This window comes from Carcharhinus amblyrhynchos, chromosome 2 (assembly GCF_965287045.1).
Source record: "Carcharhinus amblyrhynchos chromosome 2, sCarAmb.v2.hapA, whole genome shotgun sequence".
Taxonomy (NCBI): domain Eukaryota; kingdom Metazoa; phylum Chordata; class Chondrichthyes; order Carcharhiniformes; family Carcharhinidae; genus Carcharhinus; species Carcharhinus amblyrhynchos.
In genome coordinates, this window is record NC_137325.1 from 121,125,134 (window position 1) to 121,148,691 (window position 23,558).

Sequence of the window (23,558 nt, forward strand, 5' to 3'; positions counted from 1 at the left end):
GCAAATTCCCTCTTACAGTACCATACACACAAAACACAAGGACAAGTTACCTGATGTCTACCATGTGCTTCCACATCATGGTGGACTCAAATTCTCTGAAATTAAATATCCACAATTGCTCTTGCGTTGATAAACCCTATATACAATGGTGTAAAATACAGTAAAAAACCTCCCTCTCTTCATATTATGTATATTGTATACACACACACCTTCCCATGTAACACAGAAACTCAAAAACATCCACAAGATGTCCACTTGGTTTCCAAGAGCGGGGTTAAGGTTGTCCCTAGCATTGAATCCTTCCTAAGTCTCTCGATCTCTCCACCTCCCTGTTCTCCTTTAAGATCTTCCTTAAAAGCTGCCTCTTTGACCAAGCTTCTGTCCATCTGTTCGAATATCACTTTCATTGGCTTAGTATCAAATTAGATTCACAGAGCCATAGGCCTGAATTTTCATGCAGACAGAGAGGCAAAGGCCCAGATCCTGATGTCTGCCCCTTAAACATGGCCTCCACTATTTTAATGGGAAGGGGTGTATTGGAGGTATGTTTTAATTTGCACAAAGGCAACTACTCATACAAATCAGTGGTTACCTTCACTTGTATGATTTTGGTGAGGTCGGGGGTCTAAAATCTGTCGTGTGCAGATTAGACCTGGTAGGAAGAAGTAAACTCCTACAAGTAGTGCATGAGATGGATGACCAATTATTCTGAACCTTTTGGATTCATTTGGATAGTTAGGGTACCTTTTGGAGAAGTGAGGTAGTCCTTGGGATATTGAATCGCAAAAACCCAGTCTGCGGATGCAGCAGGTGATCAAGAAGGCGAATGGAATAGAGGGGGATAGAATATAAAAGCAGGGAGGTCTTGCTGCAACTGTACAGGGTACTGGTGAGGCCGCAGCTGGAGTAGTGTGTGCAGTTTTGGTTGCCACATTTGCAGAAGGATATTTTGGCCTTGGAGGGAGTGCAGAGGAGGTTCACTAAGCTGATACCGGAGATGAGGGGGTTAGCCTATGAGGAGAGATTAAATAGACTAGGTCTGTACTCATTGGAGTTTAGAAGGATGAGGGGGGGATCTTATAGAGACGTATAAGATAATGAAGGGGATGGATAGGGTAGAGGTAGAGAGATTCTTCCCGCTCAGAAAGGATAGCAGGACTAGAGGGCACAGCCTCAAGATAAAGGTGGGGCAGTTTAGATCAGAGTTGAGGAGGAACTTCTTCACTCAAAGGGTGGTGAATCTCTGGAATTCTCTGCCCGTTGAAGTGGTGGAGGCTACCTCGCTAAATATATTTAAGTCACAGGTAAATAGGTTTCTGATAGACAGGGGAATTAAGGGTTAGGGGGAGAAAGCGGGAAAGTGGAACTGATCCACTTCAGGTCAGCCATGATCTTATTGAATGGCAGGGCAGGCTCGAAGGGTTAGATGGCCTACTCCTGCTCCTATTTCTTATGTTCCTATATACCTTTGGGGAAGGTCAGCTGCCCCTTGCTTCCCTTTGGGAGAAGTAACATACCTTTTGGGACAGGTCAGGTGACCGTTGGGATTTACAGTTGTAGACATGAATGTGAGTGCATTTATTTACTGAAGCTATCAAAGCTGTCAAGGACCTGTTAAACTGTCAAATAACTGTTAAAGGTCATTGGGGCTATCAAAGAATTCAACTCTGCTGGGCTTTATTGTTTTTACAAATGTGTGGAATTTTTAAAAATTGGTGCTTGCTAATTTAATTTGTTGACATAAGACTAAGGATTATCATTATAGGATTTGTGCTGCATGACTGATTTTACAACCTCACATTATCACAGTGGGGTGCACGCTAAATGAGAAGCTTGACTTGACAGCTTGAGGTTGTTGTTGAATTGAAATGTTTGCTGAGATTAGATCCTTAAGTGAAATATTCAGTTTTAAAAGATATTAACTGCAGTAACTTCAACGTATTGTATGTTTTTTTAATTAGTAAGTGTGTTTGGTTTAAATAGTGACATCATCAATCAACAATTTTCTTTTATGTCAGCATGGCTCCTGAGGTTTGCCCATTGTGGATATGAGGGAGTGAATTGGCATGGAGGGGGTAAGGCCAAAAGGTGGTTAGGGAGGAGTAGGGGTTGGCACTAAGTTGGCATATGGGCTAGAAAGAGCTGTGAAGAAGGGTGGGAGACCTGGGGTGGCATGGGAGTATGAGGGGCCATATGTGGGTCGAGATACATATGGATAATAGCGGCCATGTGGGTAAGTAACTGGGCATACGTGGCACTGGGACCTATGGAGATCTACGGGGGTGGGTACAGGCATAGGTTGGCATGAGGGGTGTGGGAGTTCATGGGGGGTGGATACAGGAAGTTAGGTTCGCATGGAGCATATGGGGGCTGAAAGAGGCATTGGTTAACATGGAGGATACAGGGAGTGTGCACGGGGTGTGTGGGAAGTGAGGGCTGTTTTTTATTTTATTAATTAAAGTGCCAATGCTCTGAGACAGCCTTTCTGCCCAGTCCAACTCTGCAGGGAATCCCGGCACCCTGGAACAGAAATTCCAACTTCTGGGGCCCTTTCTTATGGGTTGTGTTTGCGGAACCGAAAAACCTCCTGATTCTGAAGGAGTGAAAATTCAGGACGAAGAGTTATTTCCAGCACAGAAAGGCGTCACTGTAATGACGCTCCTGTGATGCATATGAAGTTACGTTCCTATATTGGAAGTGCTAACTAAAAGTTTAGAAAAGCTATTGCATTTTATTTCACCTTTCCTTCTATGTTTCTGATAACATACAGCTTAGTTTTCTCTGTGAAAAATGTTGCTGAACGTGGGTGTATGTACATCTCCCAGAATCAACATCACAGGAGCACTTCCTTGTCAATAGAATTCAACGCATCGAGAGAGTGACATCTTCTGACTCAAACCACCCAAATGGTGTATGTTAATCAAGTCATTCATACTTACTTTCTAAGGAATTCTTCTGGATAATGGAATAGTTTGCCGAGAAGCCATCCCTAGCGATGGCAGTGTCAGTGTGCAGCGTCAGGGACAGAATGCCGGTGATTGATCGGATGCGTTCAGGAGCGTACGGACCACAGAAACGTCCAACGTGAAGACCAACTGAAATAGAGGGAGAAAAAACACCAGGATAAATCCGTATTCAGATTCTAAATGCGAGCTTCCTTTGTTGGGTGGGTGGACAGTGGCAGCATTATGCATGCAACAACAACATTCATTTGCATGGTTAACAATCTTTATCTCACAGGGATGGGAGTAGGCCATTCAGCCCATCAAGCCTGCTCCATCATTCAGTATGATCGTGGCTGATCAGACACTTCAATGCTTTTTATACATGCTGTCCTCATTACCCGTTACGTTATTATTAAAAAGAACAGTACAGCACAGGAACAGGTCTTTTGGTCTACCAAATCTGTGTCGACACAGATGCCTCTCTAATATTTTCTTGTCTCTACGCGGCCCATATCCCTCTATTCCCTGCCTATTCACGTATCTACCCAGATGTCTGCTTCCACCACCTCCTCTGGCAGTCTGTTCCAGGCATTTACCACCCTTTGTGTGTAAAACCTGCCCCTTACATCTCTTCTAAACTTTCCCCCTCTCACGTTCAACCTATGCCCCCAAGTAATTGACCCATCAACCCAGGAAAGAGACTCTGACTATCCACACTATCCAAGCCTGCCATAACTTTGTAAACCTCTATCAGGTTCCCCCCTCATCCTCCGACGCTCCAATGAAAATAATCCAAGTTTGTTCAACCTTTCTTCTTGGTCCATGTCCTCCAAACCAGGCAACATCCTGGTAAATCTCTTCTGCACCCTTTCCAATGCATCAACATCCTTCCGGTAGTGTGGCGACCAGAAGTCTATCTATCTCTACCTCAAACATACCCAATGACTGAACTTCCAGGTCAGTGTTTTACAAATCCATTTCCCCTCACCCTTCTCTAACCCCATCAGCACATTATCCTATTCTTGTTTCCCTCATGCTTATCTAGCTTCATTTTGAACACATTTATGCTATTCATCTCAACTATTCCATGTAGTAACACATTCTATTTTCACTGTTTAAAAACAAACGGTTGCCCACTTCATCACAGAATCCCCACAGCGCAGAAAAGGCCATCTGGCCCATTGAGTCTGCACCAAATCTCTGACAGAGCATCCTACCCCCCCCTCCCCCCACCCCATAACCCCCTGCGAACCCCCCCCTAACCTCACAGGACACAATGAGGAACAACTTAGTCTGGCCAATCCATCAAAGCTACATATCTTTGGACCGTGGGAGGAAATTGGAGCACCCGGACGAAAGCCACACGGATGCAGGGAGAACCTACAAACTCCACACAGCTAGTCAGCCAAGACTGGAATGGAACCCGCGTCCCTAGCATTGGCAAGCTGCAACGCTCACCACTGTGCCACCGTGCCGCCTATTAAAATGGAGACGAGGCAAAATGTTTTCACTCCGAGGGTTGTGAGTCTTTGGAACTCTTCCTGAAAACGTGGTAGAAGCCGAGTCTTTGAATAGTTGAAGGAGGGGGGAGGGACCTGATAGAGGTTCACAAAATTATGACAGGCTTGGGTAGAGTGGATAGTCAGAGTCTTTTTCCCAGGGTCGAAGAGTCAACAACTCGACGGCGTAGGTTGAAAGCGAGAGGGGAAATGTTTAAAAGATTCTTGGCAAGTCAGGAGGGTGGGATGATAAGTTATTGAGGGTAGGCAGGATGCAGATTTGAGGTTGCGATCAGATCAGTTGAACTTATTAAATGGCCAATTATCATACAATCCTACAGTGCAGAAGGAGGCCATTCAGCTCGTCGAGTTTGCACCAATCACAATCCCATCCAAGTCCTATCCGCATAATCTTATGCATTTACCCTAGCTAGTCCCCCTAACACTTAGGGGCAATTTAGTATTGCCAATCCACCTAACCCGCATATCTTTGGACTGTGGGAGCACCCAGAGGAAACCCACGCAGCCACGGGGGGAATGTGCAAACTTCACACTGCCAGGAGTCGAACCCAGGTCTCTCGTACTGCGAGGCAGCGGTGCTAACCATTGTGCCACCATGCCACCCGCGTGCTCCTTGCTCATACATTTGTATAAACCACTATGTGGGTAAAGAAGTTTCTCCAGAATTCCTTACTGGATTTATTAATGACAATCCTCAAGGTCCATTATTCCCATTTTATCCACGACTGGAAACATCTCTCTCTATATATATTCCATCAAATATTTTCATAATCTTAGAGAACTCTATCATGTCACCCTTCAATCATTGCCTTTCTGGAGAGAAGGAAAACTCCAACCTGTGCAGTCTTTTTGCAATGACTCTTAATAGAATAATATTCTGTTCCAGTCTTGCGGTTTTATCATCTAAGATGAAGAATTGAAGTGTCCAAAATAGCCTCAAGGGGGTGGATATAAACGTCAGAAGGTATATTTGATATTGAGTAAAGCTGAGATAAAGTCTCCTAGATCCATTAACACAACAGTTGAAAAGAGGGAAAGAGTACAAAGAAATATTTGGAGCTGATACCAGGTCTGTCTTTTCAAAGATTATAGGTTGCAGGAGAGAAAGCAAAGCAAGAATAGTAAGGAGGTTGCAGAGTTTTGAAATAATGGGAAGTAATAACTTAGAGGAGAAGATTGTACAATGCGTCTTCTGCCAGGAATTTGCTCAAGGATCCTCTCATTTTGGCATTTATAATGAAGGTTTCCACTGAAGTTATTATAGTGGAGCGGGAGAAGCTCCAAAAGAATTAACCCTATTTGACCTTTACACAGTGAGAGCACAGGCAAGACCTCTGGCTGGAGATAGTGCAGTGTACCAATGGCACCACAGGATAAGAGTTTAGGTTCAAGTTCCCTCAGTCAACGACCTGTCTGGTCATTAATGGGGAGCGACTGAGCTGAGACAAGACACATGCCCTCAGAGAAAGCAGCAAAGTCCAGGGCCTCTCGAACGTTCACCTCAGCAGACTGTTCAGAGGCATGTTGACAGAAGTCTGCGAGCATATCACCTCCCCATTAGTCCACCACCCCAGCTACTCTCCCCCTCCCACCACACACCCTACCTCCTTAAAGTCAGAAACCAGGGGGGACAGCAAGAGGAGGAAAACAAGAGTTGTGGGCAGGAAGAAAATAACTAACAACATAAGGGCCAGGAGAAATAAACACCCTGGAAATAATCATTTATTTCCAGAACTCCTCCCAGAATTGCAGAGATATGAACTGTGTCAGGAATGAGAAGTGAGAAAGAGCAGAAGCATTGAACTCTCTGACACGTAAACCCCAATGCAATATATTTGTGGATGCTGTTTCACGGACTATGATTTTCCAGTTGGTAGCATGGATACAAAGATGACTAAACTATTCTTTTTGTTTTGTCTGCTATAAAGAGGGAGACTAAAAGGCTCGGGCACTTTTGGAGAATTCTTCCTGACCTGCAGGGTTATAAAGTGTAAACCGCGTCGGAAAGGGCAGCATCAGTACACATGACGCGGGCGACTTTTAAGACCCAAGAGAAGCCATGTCACATCAGAGCTGAAGGCTGCCAGAGAAAAGCTCCAAACAACAAAGCTGCCTTGGAGATTCAGAGCTGCAGAAAAAACAAACACCAATCGTTCTGGTCACGTACTGTTCTGCTTGAAAAGCCTGAAAGTTTATTAAAACACTTTTACAATCTCTTTGAATTCTAATCCTTCCCTCCTCCTTTAACCAGTAAAAAGGATTTAGATTAAAGATTCCTTGGTGGCATTCAGTTTTTAAATGAAGGTCATTGTAATGTCTTGCTCGGGTTAGGGGGCTCATTAAGTAAACCCAGGGTGTGTGCGTGGGTATGCGTTGATTCATTTCTCCCTAAAGCATGTTGAGTGACTGAGGGTGAGCCAGACAGTGACGAGGAATGATAATGTGTAAGATTGTGCACACATTGCTGCCCTAAATTGGCCTTACGCATTCTAAGCAGGTGGTAAATACCACAGCAGAAACAGTGAAGCATATAAACTGATGTTTGTAAAAACTAGCACGTGATCACTTAGCGTGTTCCTATGACATTCCTTCCCCCAGTATTTTAATAGTGGTTAACCCCCATTTATTTTGACGTGGCGATGCCAGCACTGGACAGGGGTGGGCATGGTAGGAGTCTCACAACACCAGGTTAAAGTCCAACAGGTTGATTTGGAATCACGATTTATTTTCAAAAGGGCTAAAACAGCTCACTAAAGGATTCAAAGTCAGTATGAAGAAAAACTGGCTGATGATTTGCCACCAACCATGTCACACCATCTCACAAAGTCAACATCTCCCACCCTCCCCACCCACAACCCCTTTAATATTTAACCAGTTTATTAGCTGCCAACTTGGTTGCTTGAATGGCATTTTTCCTTTAAAACACACCGCGGTTTCCCTTTGCTGTGCAATGCTACGTACGCACGGTAGCACGGGTAAGACATCGCACACAATGCGGTGAGGGCCAGATCCTGGTTGTGATGAATGCCATCTTGTTTTCATTGTCAAGACCTTGTCGGAAAAATAAGATTCCTATCCCGCAGCTGCTAAAAAAGCAGCAGTTCTGTAAACAACACCAGGAGAACATTGACGGGAGAACTGCTAGACTAACCAGTAACCAGCTACTCCTGGCATTATTATACATTTGAGGTTATAGCAGCAGCCTGTGGGGAAATCCTACACCACTACTAGCAGAGTGTAAGTCGTAACTATTTGCTTTTATTACACTCTTGGGCTACATCTAACAAGATTTCTTCAGGCAATACATAGCATTGATTGTCTGCAACTTCTATTGTAAGACTGTGCATTGGGCTGAAGATATTACCATAATCATCAGATTTCTTTCCATATTAAAATAGCACTGCTTATCTTGCTTTTCTGAGGTTCTGCTGATTGGGATGATTCTTATTATCAGCTTATTTGCATCAATTAGTCATTTGGTACCCTATATTTCTTTTTAATTTCTCCTCAATCACAATATTCTCATATACAACTAAGAATGTGAATCATATTAAAATTTTCTAACCCTCTAGCTTTATGTGAGAAGATACAATCCCAGGATCCCTTGGTGACTGCCAATGAAACCTATTCATTGCTGCTCCTTTGCATATCTTAGTGCAGTCATTGTTGTACAACTGCAGGAGAGCAAAGTGTTTCAAGAAATGCCTTTAACATAAAAAAAACATTCCAAGGCAGCTTACAGAGAGGGTGAAACAAACAGGACCAAGGAATAAATGGAGTTAATATGCAAGTGTCTGAAGTGATGACAGAGCGATGAATGAAACACTGGGGCTTTAGTTCGATGGCTGTCGTTTTCTAACTGTCGGCAGCACGGTGGCACAGCAGTCAGCAATGCTGCCTCACAGCTTCAGAGACCTGGGTTTGATTCCCGGCTTAGGTCACACTCTGTATGGAGTTTGCATGTTCTCCCCATGTGTGCGTGGGTTTCCTCCAGGTGCTCTGGTTTCCTCCCACCATCCAAAGATGTGTTGGTTAGTTGCATTGACCATGCTAAATTGTCCCTTAGCGTCCTGGGACGCATAGGTTAGAGGGATTAGTCGGATAAATAATGTGGGGTTATGGGGATAGGGCCAAGCTGGGATTGTTGTCGGTGCAAACTCGATGGGCCAAAGGGCTTCCTTCTGCACTGTAGGGTTTCTAACTCAAGTACTTATATTTCTTATACTAGGCAGCAGGAATTTATCTGCCTGCTGTAGCTACAGACATAGCCTGACATAATGGACAAAATTTAATTCCAACCTTGGATGCAGTCTGGGAAGTGAATTGAGAGGAAAGGCAAGGGGTGAAACACCATAACCTTCCTGACACCTCCTCGAATCAGTCAAGGGTGGGGAAGAGATGGCCTTTCCACCCAGAGGCCAATTAATGCGCTTCTACCTTTAATGGAAGTCACCATGGAAAAGATGGCTGCCTCCTCATGTGCTCCATTCTGATCGGGCAACCTGCAATGTAGCGAGTGACCCTCTCGTGACCGGGATGGCCTCTTTCCCCCAGCTGCTCCCCTCAGAGAGATGCCCTCCTGTCCTCAACAAAGACACTACCCTATCCTTGCCGGGATCCACTCGACAGGTCCTGGTGAGCCCCACATGCTGACCTCTAGGCAGTGGCCTGCCTCCACTATTGTTGCCAGGTTGGGTGCAGTAGTAGCAGTGGCCACCACTCCCAGTGGCGCTGCTGCTGGAACTGAAGAGCTGCCAGCCCTCCAACTGGCCAACTGTTCTTGGGGGCGGGATCTTTGATCTGAAGGAGACAGGCTCCCCGATGCCAAGCAATTCATCAGTTGGTGGGCACACAGTTGTCTGAAATCCCCCAGAGAAATGACAGGAGCAGAGCTTCCCCAGAACACATCCCCATCCTGCCCCCAAGGCGACCCCCACTGACCTTCCGGCTGATGAACAGAGCCATTGTTGAGACCAATATATTAAACCCATTACTGAGAGCTTTATCTTCACAGGTTCTGTCATAATAGGCCACAGAATAGGACTCAATGCTCACACATGCATCGACTTTTTGCTTGGTTCAGTTTTTGTTTCATTAATGGTACATTTGTGAATTCCTGGTTACACTTAATTCCAGGAAGTACTGTTTTCAGTGATATTTAAAGAGGCTGATTCTGGATAAATTGGTTGTGATGCCTGTTACAGTGACACGTCAAGTTCACATGCAAGTAATAGTTGCTTAGGCAGGCTATCAGGCGATGCGTGGGACCTATAGAACTAAACGCAGCATGAATCGCTTCCTTCAGGAGAGTTTGGAGGAAATGGCAGGCGGGGGGGGTTGCGGGTGACATTCACTCAGGGCTACAATGGCCTTACTGCAGATCGTACATCTCGTCCTGCGCTCCTTCAATTGCCTCGAGCGTCAGCGCAGACAGCAGACCTGGTTTTAATTCCTACACGTGTTGGGTAATATGCCCTGTATTATCAAGATAAGAGACTGCAATTAGGAGTGACAGCCTTAACCCACTGTCAGACGGTGCATGGTGTCAATCTAAGACACCAACGCAGCTCCCGGCTCATGTGTCTCAGGCACTCCTCGGGGGTCCCTCAGGGGTTCCATAAACCAGTCCCAGGAACGATAAATTAGGAATCCACTATAAAAGATGTGGATTTGAAAGCATTACCGAGGAAGCTATCCCCTGCAATAAGTGTCAGCGCAATTAGACATATGTAATGATGTAAGCCCCAGAGAGGGTTCTGTACCAGGAGTGGCCCATAAAATATGCATCTACGTTTTTTATTACCCAGGAAGCTGCCTTCTGCAAGAAGAGAATATAGAAAGAAAAGGCAACAAGAGGGTTTGTTCCAATCCCCTTTGCGCTGGCGATAGCAATGGCTGCATAAATCCAGCCTATAATTGCCAACATCAACTCACTGGCCCTGCAACTGCTGAGAGCGCACAGTCGGTGGATATTCCAACTAGACTTATCGGGCTATTGATGCTGTTACAAATCCCGAGGGCTCGGTCATTATCTTAGGAACATGAGGACAAGAGTGCGCCATTCAAATCCTCGAACCTGTTCCATCACTCGGTTAGATCATGGGTTATTTGTATCCTATCTGCATTTACCCACTTTGGTTCTGGAACAGTTAGTACCCTTGCCTAGTGACCATGGGTGTCATAGAATCCTATAGTGTGGAAGGAACCCATTTGGCCTATTGACTCTGCGCCAACAACAATCCCATCCAGGCCCCATCCCCAAAATCTCATGTTTTCCCCTAGCGAGTCTCCCTAACACTAAGGAGCAATTTAGCACGGTCAATCCACCTAACCTGCACATCTTCAGACTGTGGGAGGAAACCAGACCACCCAGAGGAATCCCATGCAGACACAGGGAGAGCAGGCAGACTCCATACACACAGTGACTCGAGGTCAGAATTGAACCCAGGTCGCTGATGCTAACCCCTGGCAGCAGTGCTAACCATTGTGCCACCATGCCATCCTTCCTTGCCTCTAAAGGTGTGATGGCGGTGCCTGTCGCGAATGTCCAGAGGGAGATTCGAACAGTGGATAGAAGATGAGGTTTTTTTCAGAACAAAAGAAGGATGGTGACATTTCTTCAATTTCCTGAATTATGATTAATATTTCCGCTTGGAATTAATTGATACTCTCATTGGAGCTTTTAGAAATTGCATTTGATGTTTGGTTTCGACAGGTAAGGAATCTGCTTGACCTAAAATCTGTCCCCTGTGCGGAATTCTGGGATAGTCCAGGAACAGCTCCGGAGAACACAACCCTCCCCCAACATTTGGCATTTCTCAGAGGAAACTATGCAGATTTACACTCAGCTCCAAGCTCCTGAAACCTACCAACCTACCCCCTACCCCTGTTGGCCCTTACCCTACCCCAAGAATTTCGAGCCCATTGGCATTCACTATCCAAACTTTATTCTGCCTTTAGACTAATTCCCAAACAAAGAAATCTTTACTTATAGTCATTGGAGTATTGCTGAAACAAGGGGCATGTCAAAGCTTTTCATCTTGTACTCACCAGGACGCTGCACAAGAATAGCAGTATAAAGAAAAAAAACAACAATTAATATTGCATAAAAACAGAATGCTGATTGGAATCTATGCCAATCAATCAACATTCACCTTCCATGCAGTATAAATTGTTGTTTTCCCCTTATATTGCTATTCTTGCGAAGTGTCCTGGTGAGTGAAAGACAAAAAGCTTCAACATTTTTTTTTTCAGAAATTTTTACTCCTGGGCATGTTTTCACACAGGAAGTGGTTCCAAGGCAGTACAATGCAAACTGTCAAGCAGTTCTACTGGTAACTATTAAAATAATGCAAATCAGCTGGGATTTGGAGTATTTTGCTTGGCATTTCATAGAATCAATCATAGAATCATAGAACCCTACAGTGCAGAAAGAGGCCCTTCAGCCCATCAAGTCTGCACCGAACACAATCCCACCCAGGCCCAACCCCCATATCCCTACATATTATACCCACTAATCCCTCTAACCTACGCATTCCTGGACACTAAGGGGCAATTTCTTAGCATGGCCAATCAACCTAACCCACACATCTTTGGACTGTGGGAGGAAACCGGAGTACCCAGAGGAAACCCATGCAGACATGCGTATGAGCAGACATGACAGTAAGAGTTTTTACAAATATGTAAAGAAGAGGAGGCTGGCTAGAGTGAATGTTGGACCCTTAGAGGATGAAAGGGAGGATTTAGTGGTGGGAGACGAGGAAATGGCTGAGGCCTTAAATAAGTTTTTTGCCTCGGTCTTCACGGAGGTGGATGCAATTAGTTTGCCGGATATTAAAGATAGAAGGATGGTAGGAGTTGAGGACTGAATGCGATTACTGTCACCAGAGAGGTAGTGCCTGATGGACTAACGGGGCTGATGGTGGACAAGTCCCCAGGACCGGATGGAATGCATCCCAGGGTTCTGAAGGAAATGGCAGAGGTGATAGTAGATGCCTTAGTGATTACTTACCAAAATTCACTGGATTCCGGGGAAGTGCTGGAAGATTGGAAAACGGCTAATGTTATGCCACTGTTTAAAAAAGGTAGCAGACAAAAGGCAGGGAATTATAGGCCGGTTAGTTAAACGTCTGTAGTTGGAAAAATGCTTGAATCCGTCATCAAAGAAGAAATAGCGATGCACCTAGAAAGGAATGGTTTGATAGAGCAGACGCAGCACAGATTCATTAAGGGGAAGTCATGTTTGACGAATTTATTGGAATTCTGTGAGGATGTGACTAGTGCAGTAGACAGAGGGGAACCGGTGGATGTGGTGTTTCTAGATTTTCAAAAGGCGTTTGATAAGGTGCCGCACAAAAGGTTGCTTCAGAAGGTTAGGATGCACGGAGTTGGGGGTAAGGTGTTAGCGTGGATAGAGGATTGGTTGTCTAATAGGAAGCAGAGAGTTGGTATCAATGGGTGCTATTCTGATTGGCGGTTGGTGACTAGTGGAGTGCCCCAGGGATCGGCGCTAGGGCCTCAGCTATTTACCATTTATATAGATGATCTGGAGGAGGGGGCTGAGTGTAGGGTGACGAAATTTGCTGATGACACGAAGATGAGTGGAAAAGCAAATTGCGCGGAGGGTGCGGAAAGTCTGCAGAGGGATCTAGATAGGCTGAGCGAGTGGGCGAGGACCTGGCAGATGGAGTACAATGTTAGCAAGTGTGAGGTTATCCACTTTGGCAGAAATAATAGTAGGAGGGATTACTATTTAAAGGGCGAAAAGCTGCAGCATGCTACGGTGCAGAGGGACCTGGGGGTCCTTGTGCATGAGTCACAAAAACCCAGTCTGCAGGTGCAGCAGGTGGTCAGGAAGGCAAATGGTATGCTGGCATTTATAGTGAGGAGGATAGAATATAAAAGCAGGGAGGTCTTGCTGCAGCTGTACAGGGCACTGGTGAGGCCGCAGCTGGAGTACTGTGTGCAGTTTTGGTTGCCGCACTTGCACAAGGATATTTTGGCCTTGGAGGGAGTGCAGAGGAAGTTCACTAGGCTGATACTGGAGATGAGAGGGTTGGACTATGAAGAGAGACTAAATAGACTGGGTCTGTACTCGTTGGAGTTCAGAAGGATGAGGGGGGATCTTATAGAGACGTATAAGATAATGAAAGGGATGGATAGGGTAGAGGTAGAGAGATTCTTCCCGCTTAGAAAGGACAGCAGGACTAGAGGGCACAGCCTCAAGATAAGGCGGGGGGGGCAGTTTAGATCGGAGTTGAGGAGGAACTTCTTCACTCAAAGGGTGGTGAATCTCTGGAATTCTCTGCCCGTTGAAGTGGTGGAGGCTACCTCGCTAAATATATTTAAGTCACGCAGAGATAGGTTTTTGACGGAAAAGGGAATTAAAAGGTTATGGGGAGAAAGCAGGAAAGCGGAACCGATCCACTTCAGATCAGCCATGATCTTATTGAATGGCGGGGCAGGCTCGAAGGGCTAGATGGCCTACTCCTGCTCCTATTTCTTATGTTCTTATGAGGACAATGTGCAAACTCCCCACAGACAGTGACCCAAGCCGGGAATTGAACCCAGGACCCTGGAGCTGTGAAGCAGCAGTGTCAACCACTGTGCTACCGTGCCGCCCCGATTCATAATTATAAAGTATGAAATAAAGTAAGTGCTCAAGTGAAAAACAAATCTAGTCATCGGCAATTTTATAAATATGGACTCTGTTGTCTATGTTTTTGAAATACATCAACATGCAACTGCCAAATGCAACACATGATTTCAATGAAGCATTTTCCTCTTGTTTGGTTATGTCCAATGCAAGTTTTTTATTCAGAAATTGCTGCTAACAGTTTTTCTTTTTAATCGCTCTTTTGCAATTACTCTTTTCACATGGTTCCCATCCTACCCAATCTGAAACACATTGACTACAAAGGCATCTTTTTGAACCTTAACAAATCCTCCGGTTTTCTAGGCCATCATGTGAAAGTATGCATGGAAACTGCAATATTAACAGGAATGTTTCTGAGTGAGGAAAGGGCTTAAGACTAAAAATAACTGTGACAACACAGTATTTTGGAATGGAGAGGATTATTGAGCTATCTTACCTACTCCTCCTAACCATCCATCAGGTTTCTTAGCCTTGATTTTGTGAAATAATAGCTTTATATCCTCGGCTGGAGAAGTACAAAAAAGATTTATGAGGTCAATGCCAGAACGATGATGTTATGGCTATCAGGAAAGACTGAACAGGTTGGGCTCTTTAGGAGACGATGTGACCTAATAGAGGCCTTTAAAATTGTGAAGGCAATTGATGAGTTGGGCTTCATAAAGAGTTTCCACTTGTGAGTGAATCAAAGGCTAGGAGCCATAAATATAAAGGAGTCATTATATATCTAACAAGGAATTCAGGAGAAACTTCTTTAGCAACAACACGTCGCACTGACACAGGTCCAAGTAGGGTGATATCAGGGCATCTGGTCAAAAATTCCATCAGAGGTAGATTGTAAGGAGGAAAGGTGATGGTGAGGTTTAGAGAGGGAATTCCAGAGCTTAGCATCCAGGCAGCTGAAGGTGTGCTAAAATTGGGAGGCTTTTTTCACTCACTTATGGGACATGGGTGTCGCTGGCTGGGCCAGCATTTATTGCCCATGCCTCGTGCCCATGAACTGAATGGCTTGCGAGGCCATTTCAGAGGCCAATTGAGGGTCAACCACATTACTGTGGCTCTGGAGTCACATGTAAGCCAGGCCAGGTCAAGATGGCAGATTTCCTTCCCTAAAGGACATTAATGAACCAGATGGATTTTTCCAACATTGGGCTCATGTTCGTCAGTAGATTCTTAATTCCAGACATTTTTTATTGAATTCAAAATCCACCATTTGCTGTGGCGGGATTCGAACCTGGATCCCCAGAACATTAGCTGAGTTTCTGGATTAATAGTCTAGTGATAATACCATTATAATACCGGATACCGGAGTTGAGGGGGTTGAGCTATGAGGAGAGGCTGAATAAACTAGGCTTGTACTCGTTAGAGTTTAGAAGAATGAGGGGAGATCTCATTGAGACGTATAAGATGATGAATGGGATGGATAGGATAGAGGTGGAGAGACTCTTCCCGCTCAAAAAAGACAGTAGGACTAGGGGGCACAGCCTCAAGATAAAGGGGGGCCGGTTCAGAACGGAGTTGAGGAGGAACTTCTTCACTCAAAGGGTGGTGAATCTCTGGAATTCTCTGCCCGTTGAAGTGGTGGAGGCTGCCTCGCTAAATATTTTTAAGAAGCGGGTTGATGGGTTTTTGATAAGAGAGGGGATTAAGGGTTATGGGGAGAGGGCGGGAAAGTGGAACTGAGCCACGACAGATCAGCCATGATCTTATTGAATGGCGGGGCAGGCTCGAAGGGCCAGATGGCCTACTCCTGCTCCTATTTCTTATGTTCTTATGTTCTTATGTACCATGGGGCCATCAACCTCCCCATGCTGAAGAAGCCAGATTTAGAGAAATACAGATATAATCGAGGGTTTTAAAACGCTTTTGAAATATGGCTGAGTGGACCCACTTTTTCTTGTGGCTCCCACTCAGTTGCTTACCCTTTATTGTAGTAGAGTGTTCCACTGAAGCAGGAATGCCTAACTATTCTGCAGTTTCAGGAGACTGCCCGCCACCCTCAACTGAAGGGGGAACCCCTGTCTCGATGCCTGATCAGGGCTCGCTTCCTGGAAAATGGAGACTTTAATCGCTGTCCCACCAGCGGTGGGTTTGGGACCTGAAAACAGCGCCAAGTCTGAGGGGAAAATGTAGCTTGAACGGTCTGATTCAGGATTCCTGAAACAACTTTGACACTTCTATTCGAGGAAAAGGAGGATAACTGTAACTTTCAGAAGGAACGTAAGAAAGGCAACATTGGAGGGAAGTCCCATTTTACAGCCTGCTAATTTTCCTTTCCTGCAGCCTCGACGATGTGACTCCATATAACAGATAAAGTACCTACAGTGCAGAATGAGGCCATTTGGCCTATTGAACAGCAATTTCACCCAGCCCCCATCCCCGCAACCCCACACATTAATCTTATAATCCTCGCGACATCCCCCTAACACGAAGGGGCAATTTCGCATGGCCAATCAAACTAAGCTGCACATTTTTACAATGTGGGAGAAAACCAGAGCACCCGGAGGAAACCCGCACAGACAGTGACCCAAGGCTGGAATTGAACCTGGGTCCCTGGCGCTAAGAGGTATCAGTGCTAACCACTGTGCCGCCGTGCCACCCACAAATATCTGCTCCCGGTGAGATATATCCACACACCTCTGACACCTTGCTGACTGTGGGCTGACGACGGCGGTATATAGACGGTAATGGCAAGAAGTGGTGAGGTTGAACGGGGATTATCGGTTATAGAACAGGCTCCTCTAAAAATGGGATTCTGAGGAAGAAGGAGTTTTACTGCAGTTTCTACAATACAAGATTAAATTTTGTTTTTGGAATTATTTAAAGACTCTGTGCTGGCCAAGCAAAAGAAAGCTTAAGTTTGAAAGAGGAACACGGAGAAGAGAGCTCCATGAGAAGACGTGATGTATTTTATCTCCTCGATCAGCTCTCCTATCACCAGGATAAACAGTAATTATTAATGACTGGAAAGTGTAATTATAATGAGGAAATGATTGCTGATGAGCTCCAGAATGTAGCCCCTGGTTCTTTGCACGTCTCTAATAATAAAAGCTTCTCTACTGTACATTTGGCTAATCTTCAAGTCTGTAGAAAAACAGCACCGTTTAACCTTGAAAGGCTTGCATGGTACTTAACCTCGTTAGAACTTTTGAAGTCTTTTCATTCTGGCTACATGAATAGACTTTTAATGATTTTCTCCACCGTTGCCATTGAGCGGGGCATATTTACCACATTGCATTCAATGGGAAACATGCTGAATATTACCTGCTGAAAGGGTGTTGTTTTTAATTTACTGGCCTGGCTGAAGTCCTATACCAGGATTTGTGAGAAATAGTTCATTCAAGCTTGTTGTGAAACATAGAGCTAAGCATGGGATTTCCCTGTTGGGCTTCCCCTGATCAGCTGTCGGGATATCAGAGAACTATTATGATCAGAGAAAACCCCATTTGCATAAAGAACAAAAAAATGCACAGCACAGGAACAGGCCCTTCAGCCCTCCAAGCCCCGACTGATCATGATGCCCAACTCAACTAAAAAAAAACCATCTGCCCTTACTCTAACCATGTCCTTATATTCCCTCCCCATTCATTTACCCATCCAGATGCCTCTTAAATGTTGCTAATATGCCTGCTTCCATCACATCCTCTGGCAGTGCATTCCAGGCACCCACCACACTCTACGTGAAAACTTCCCCTGCACATCTCCCATAAACTTTCCCCTCTCACCCTGAACCTGTGCTCCCTTGTGATTGACACGTCCACCCTAGGAAAAAGCCTCTGACTGTCCACCCTATCTATACCCCTCATACGTTTGTAGACCTCCAAGAGGACTGCCCTCAGCCTCCATCCTCTTAGTCAACAGCCTTGAGACCAGTCAACATCCTGGTGAACCTTTGGAGTGATCTCGCTCCAAAGCTTCCACATCCTTCTGGTAGTGTGGTGACCAAAATTGCATGCAATTCTCCAAATGCGGCCTAACCAAGGTTTTATATAGCTACACATGTATCTGGAGTTTCTGCTGATCTGCTAACACTACAGAGGCCAATCGAGAGAAAGCAAGGCATTTCCTGGAGTTTATCTGAAGCCTGTGGATGTTTGGTATTACAGTAAGTGTTGTCAAATGGTATCTACATAGTAAACCCACTGATCTTAAGCTCCCATTAGGAAGCTGCACTCAGATGAACAATCAGCACCACAGTATTATAGCGCTCGTGTGAGTGACTCACCCCTTCTTCTATGAACTCAGACTGAGGGTGTGGAAGCCAAGAACTTGCCCTGTATTTAATACTGTAATAAGTTTCTTTTCACAGCCACTTCATGACCTGTGTGGTCAGCTTTATCACCACGTGAGTTTTGGGTGAGTGAGAGGCAAGCGCTGATCTTCTGGGACACATTGTTGGTCTGAGGAATTGGATGGTCTCCTACGGGATGCTTGGAGTCAGTGGTCTAGTCAGTATTTAAAAAACTCTGTGACCCGCCTGAACGAGTACGGCACTGCAGTAACTGAAGACTGCATGTCAAAGAAGCAAATCCATGTACTCCCCACCCGGAATCCTGGATGAACAGGGATATCCACTGCTTGCTGAAGTCCAGGTTTGAGGCCTTCAAGTCAGGTAACCCTGATCTATACCAGAAAACCAGACACAGTCTAAGGAGATCAATCAAAGATGTCAAAAGACAGTACTGGACCAAACTAGAGTCCCAGGCTAGACACACCAACCCCTGCCGACTATGGCAAGATCTGCAAGAAATAACAGGCTACAAGATAACGGCATATAAAATTGCCGGCTCCAACCCACCCTTCCCTGGTGAGCTCCATGCATTCTACACCTGTTTCGAGCAAGAGGTCAGCGAGAGCATGCCCTGCACCCTGGAAGCCCTGGATGAACCTGTATCTGGGGTCACCAATGCAATGTCACAGCAGCTTTATCGAAGGTCAACCCAACACTAAGGGGCAATTTCGCATGGCCAATCAATCTAACCCACACATTTTTATATTGTGGGAGAAAACCAGGGCACCTGGAGGAAACCCACACAGACAGTGACCCAAGGCTGGAATAGAACCCTGCGCTGTGAGGCATCAGTGCGGAAAGCAACTAGCCCAGATGGGGTACCTGGACAAATACTCCGATCCTGCGCTGATCGGCTGGCGGAAGTATTCACAGGAATCTTCAAGCTCTCTTTGCAACAATCTAAGTCCCCTATCTGCTTCAAGAAGACAGCCATCATTCCAGTACCAAAGAAGAACCAAGCAGCGTGCCTTAATGATTATCGGCTGATGACTCTGACATCCATCATTATGAAGTACTTCAAAAGGTTAATCATGGCATGAATCAATTCCAGCCTCCCGGAATACCTGGATCCACTGCAGTTTGCCTACTGGTCCACAGCTGATGCCACCTCCCTGGCCCTGCACTCAAGGATGGAGTTTAATGCGGAAAAGTGTGAGGTAATTCACTTTGATAGGAATAGCAGATGTGTCGAGTATAGGGCTAACAGTAGGACTCTGAATAGTGTGGATGAACAGAGGGATCTAGGTGTATGTGTACATAGATCCCTGAAAGTTGGGAATCAAGTAGATAGGGTTGTTAGGAAGGCATACGGTGTCTTGGCGTTTATTGGTAGGGGGATTGAATTTAAGAGCCACAGCGTCATGTTGCAACTGTACACAACTCTGGTGCGGCCGCACTTGGAGTATTGTGTGCAGTTCTGGTCCCCACATTATAGGAAGGATGTGGAGGCTTTGGAGAGGGTGCAGAGGAGGTTTACCAGGATGTTGCCTGGTATGGAGGGGAGGTCCTATGAGGAGAGACTGAGGGATTTGAGGTTGTTTTCATTAGAAAGAAGGCGGCTGCGAGGGGACCTTATTGAAACATATAAGATGATCAGAGGTTTGGATAGGGTGGACAGTGATAGCCTTTTTCCTCAGATGGAGAAAGCTAGCACGAGGGGGCATAGCTTTAAATTAAGGGGTGGTAGTTATAGGACGGATGTCAGGGGCAGGTTCTTTACCCAGAGGGTGGTGAAGGATTGGAATGCCCTGCCTGCTGCAGTTGTGGATGCGCCTAGTTTGGGGGCGTTTAAGAGATCCGTGGATAGGTTTATGGATGGAAAGGGATTGGTTTAGGTTAGAGGGTCATTGTTTTTTAACTGGTCGGCGCAACATCGTGGGCCGAAGGGCCTGTTCTGCGCTGTAATGTTCTATGTTCTATGTTCAACCCTGGAATACTTATATAGCAAAGACACCAATGTCAGACTCCTATTTATTGACTTCAACTTCATTATTCCTACAAAACTCATCCCCAAATTCTGTGGCCTGGGCTTCGGCACCTCCCTCTGTGACTGGATCCTGAACTTCCTAATGCACAGACTGCAATCAGTAAGGATAGGCAACAACATCTCCACGATCATCCTCACCACAGTGCCCCACAAGGCTGTATTCTCAGCCTCCTATTATACTCCTTACATACCCATGACTGGGGGCCAAATTCCCTTCCAATTCCATTTTCAGGTTTGCTGATGACACCACAGTAGTGGGTCGGATCTCAAACAATGGCAAGACAGAGTACAGGAATGAGATGCAGAGTCTGGTGAACTGGTGCGGCAACAATAATCTCTCCCTCAAAGTCAACAAAACGAAAGAGATTGTCATTGATTTCAGGAAGCGTAAAGGAGAACACGTCCTTGTCTACATCAATGGGGAGAAGTAGAAAGGGTCAAGAACTTCAAGTTTTTAGGTGTCCAGATCACCAACAACCTATCCTGGCCCCCTCATGCCGACACTATAGTTAAGAAAGCCCATCAATGCCTCTACTTTCTCAGAAGACGAAGGAAATTTGGCATGTCAACCACGACTCTCACCAACATTTGCAGATGTACCATAGAAAGCATTCTTTCTGGTTGCACCGCAGGTTGGAATGATTCCTGCTTTGCCCATGACTGCAAGAAACTACAAAAAGTCGTGAATGTAGCCCAATCCATCACGCAAACCAACCTCCCATCCATTGATTTTGACTACACTTTCAACTGCCTCAGAAAAGCAGTCAGCATAATTAAGGACATCACGCACCCCAGACATCCTCTCTCCCACCTTCTTCCTTCAGGAAAATGATACAAAGGTCTGGGGTCACGTACCAACCGACTGAAGAACAGCTTCTTCCCTGCTGCTGTCAGACTTTTGAATGGACTTACCTTGCATTAAGCTGCCCCTTCTCTACACCCTAGCTATGACTGTAACACTACATTCCGCACCCTCTCATTTCCTTCTTTATTAACCACATGCTTTGTCCGCATAGCACGCAAGAAACAATACTTTTCATTGTGTGCTAATACATGTGGCAATAATAAATCAAATCAAATCAAATCAAAACTTAAAAGCCGCTGGCCCAATTTCCACCTTGAAAGGGCAGAATGAGAGTGAAGAGCAGCTGCTAGTAGGTGAAGATTGGGTTGCTAAGGGCTGTCCATCCACTTGCACACATGGAGGTGGCAGTGGCATAGTGGTATTGCCACTGGACTAGTAGTCCAGAGAGGCAGAGCAAGATCTGGGGATTGGGGTTCAAATCCTGCCATGGTGGATGGTGAAATTTGAATTCAATAAAAAACCTGGAATTAAAAGTCAAACGGTGACCATGAAACCATTGTTGATTGTCAGGAAAACCCATCTGGTTCACTAATGTCCTTTAGGGAAGGAAATCTGCTGTCCTTATCTGATCTGGCCTTCACGTGCCTCCAGGTCTATAGCAATGTTCCTGACGGTAAAATGTCCTCTGAAATGGAGGGCAGTTAGGGACAGGCAATAAATGCTGGCCCAGCCAGCGACACTCCCATCCTATAAATGAATCAAAGGAAGTAAGGGGCGAGGAGTTTCCTGGAGGGTCTCACAGGAGAGAAGGATGCATTGGGAGCCCATGAGTTTCTGAGCATGAGCTGGAGGAGAACACTTTGCCTTCCAGGCCAGCAGAGGAACATTTTCCACTTAACTAGGAGGGTCTGCTCTCTTCTCACCAGCTGCTGACCCGCTTTACTCCAACGGGAAGCCTTGGCCATTTGCCAACACCAGCCTCAGTTATAATGCCACCAGAGTATTTTCCACATCATGGTCCCCCCCGATTTAACACTTATTCATGAGACCCCTGAATCTGAGGGTTGGGCACATACCCACCACCAATATTATCAGCATCTACTGTTCACCCACTCTGTTCCTGCCAATGGGATGAGTTTAAATTCTACTCCTGTTTTGTGAGTGACATATTAAACTAAGTGGTTCAGTTGAATGTCAAAGAAGGGCATGAAGCTTTTCCATCGTCTTTGTGAATATTAGTCCCTCAACCAATAGCACTTAAAGCAAATTAATTGGCCTATATTTATTTCCAACGCTCAGTGCACCACATTATCTATATTAAACTTCATTCATTACTGATTGGCCCAAGTTCAAATCCTGTCAGAGTTTCCTTGTCAATTCCTTTTGGTTCCTCTATGCCCACTGCCTCCTAGCTTGCTGCCTGTGAAATTAACTTCAACATACTTGCCATTGGAAGAGGTCCAGTGCAGACACTTGGGGCTCCTCCCCTTCCTTCTCATCGCCCAGTCATGAAGTTATCATAGAAATTATAGAAACCCTACAGTGCAGAAGGAGGTCATTCAGCCCAATGTGTCTTCATTGACAACAATCCCACCCCAGGCTCTATCCCTGTAACCCCACACATTTACCCGCTAATCCCTTTAACATATACTTCCCAAGACACTAAGGGGCAATTTAGCATGGCCAAGCTACTAATCCGCAAATCATTTGACTGTGGGAGGAAACTGGAGCACCCAGAGGAAACCCACGCAGACACAAGAAGAATATGCAAACTCCATACAAACAGTCACCCAAGCTGTGAGGCAGCAGTGTTAACCACTGTGCCATCGTGCCACCCGTCTATGTTTACATTTTACCCTTGATACCTATCAAGCTTAGATATCTTCAACCTCTCTTTACAACAATCTGAGGTCCCTATCTGCTTCAAGAAAATGACCATCACCCCGGTATTAAAGAAATGACTATCATCTGGTGGCTCTGACATCCACCATTATGAAGTGCTTCGAAAGGCTAGTCATGGCACGAATCAATTCTAGCCTCCCAGATTGCCTGGATGGATTCACTACAGTTTGCCTATTGCCACAACAGGTCCACAATAGATGCCATCTCCCTGACCCTAGAAACAACTCTGGAACACCTAGATAACAAGGACACCTATTTATCGACTACACCATTATTCCCACAAAACTCGTCTCCAGGGTCTCGGCACCTCCCTCTGCAATTGGATCCTGAACTTCCTAACTCACAGACCACAATCAGTAAGGATAGGCACAACACCTCCTCCACAATCATCCTCAATACCAGTGCCCCACAAGGTTGTGTTTTCAGCCTCCAACTATACTCTTTATATATCTTTAA

General features: G+C 45.4%; 1 protein-coding gene across 5 annotated transcripts in view; it reads right to left on the reverse strand.

The window, feature by feature from the left end:
* nrp1a (neuropilin 1a) overlaps nucleotides 1-23,558 on the reverse strand; it is a 202,508-nt gene that overhangs the window by 94,789 nt on the left and 84,161 nt on the right. For all 5 annotated transcript variants that reach the window (XM_080212130.1, XM_080212146.1, XM_080212155.1 and 2 more), the window contains exon 6: nucleotides 2,940-3,095. In XM_080212130.1, the coding sequence (XP_080068256.1) occupies nucleotides 2,940-3,095 (156 nt within the window). The remainder of the gene's footprint in view (nucleotides 1-2,939; nucleotides 3,096-23,558) is intronic.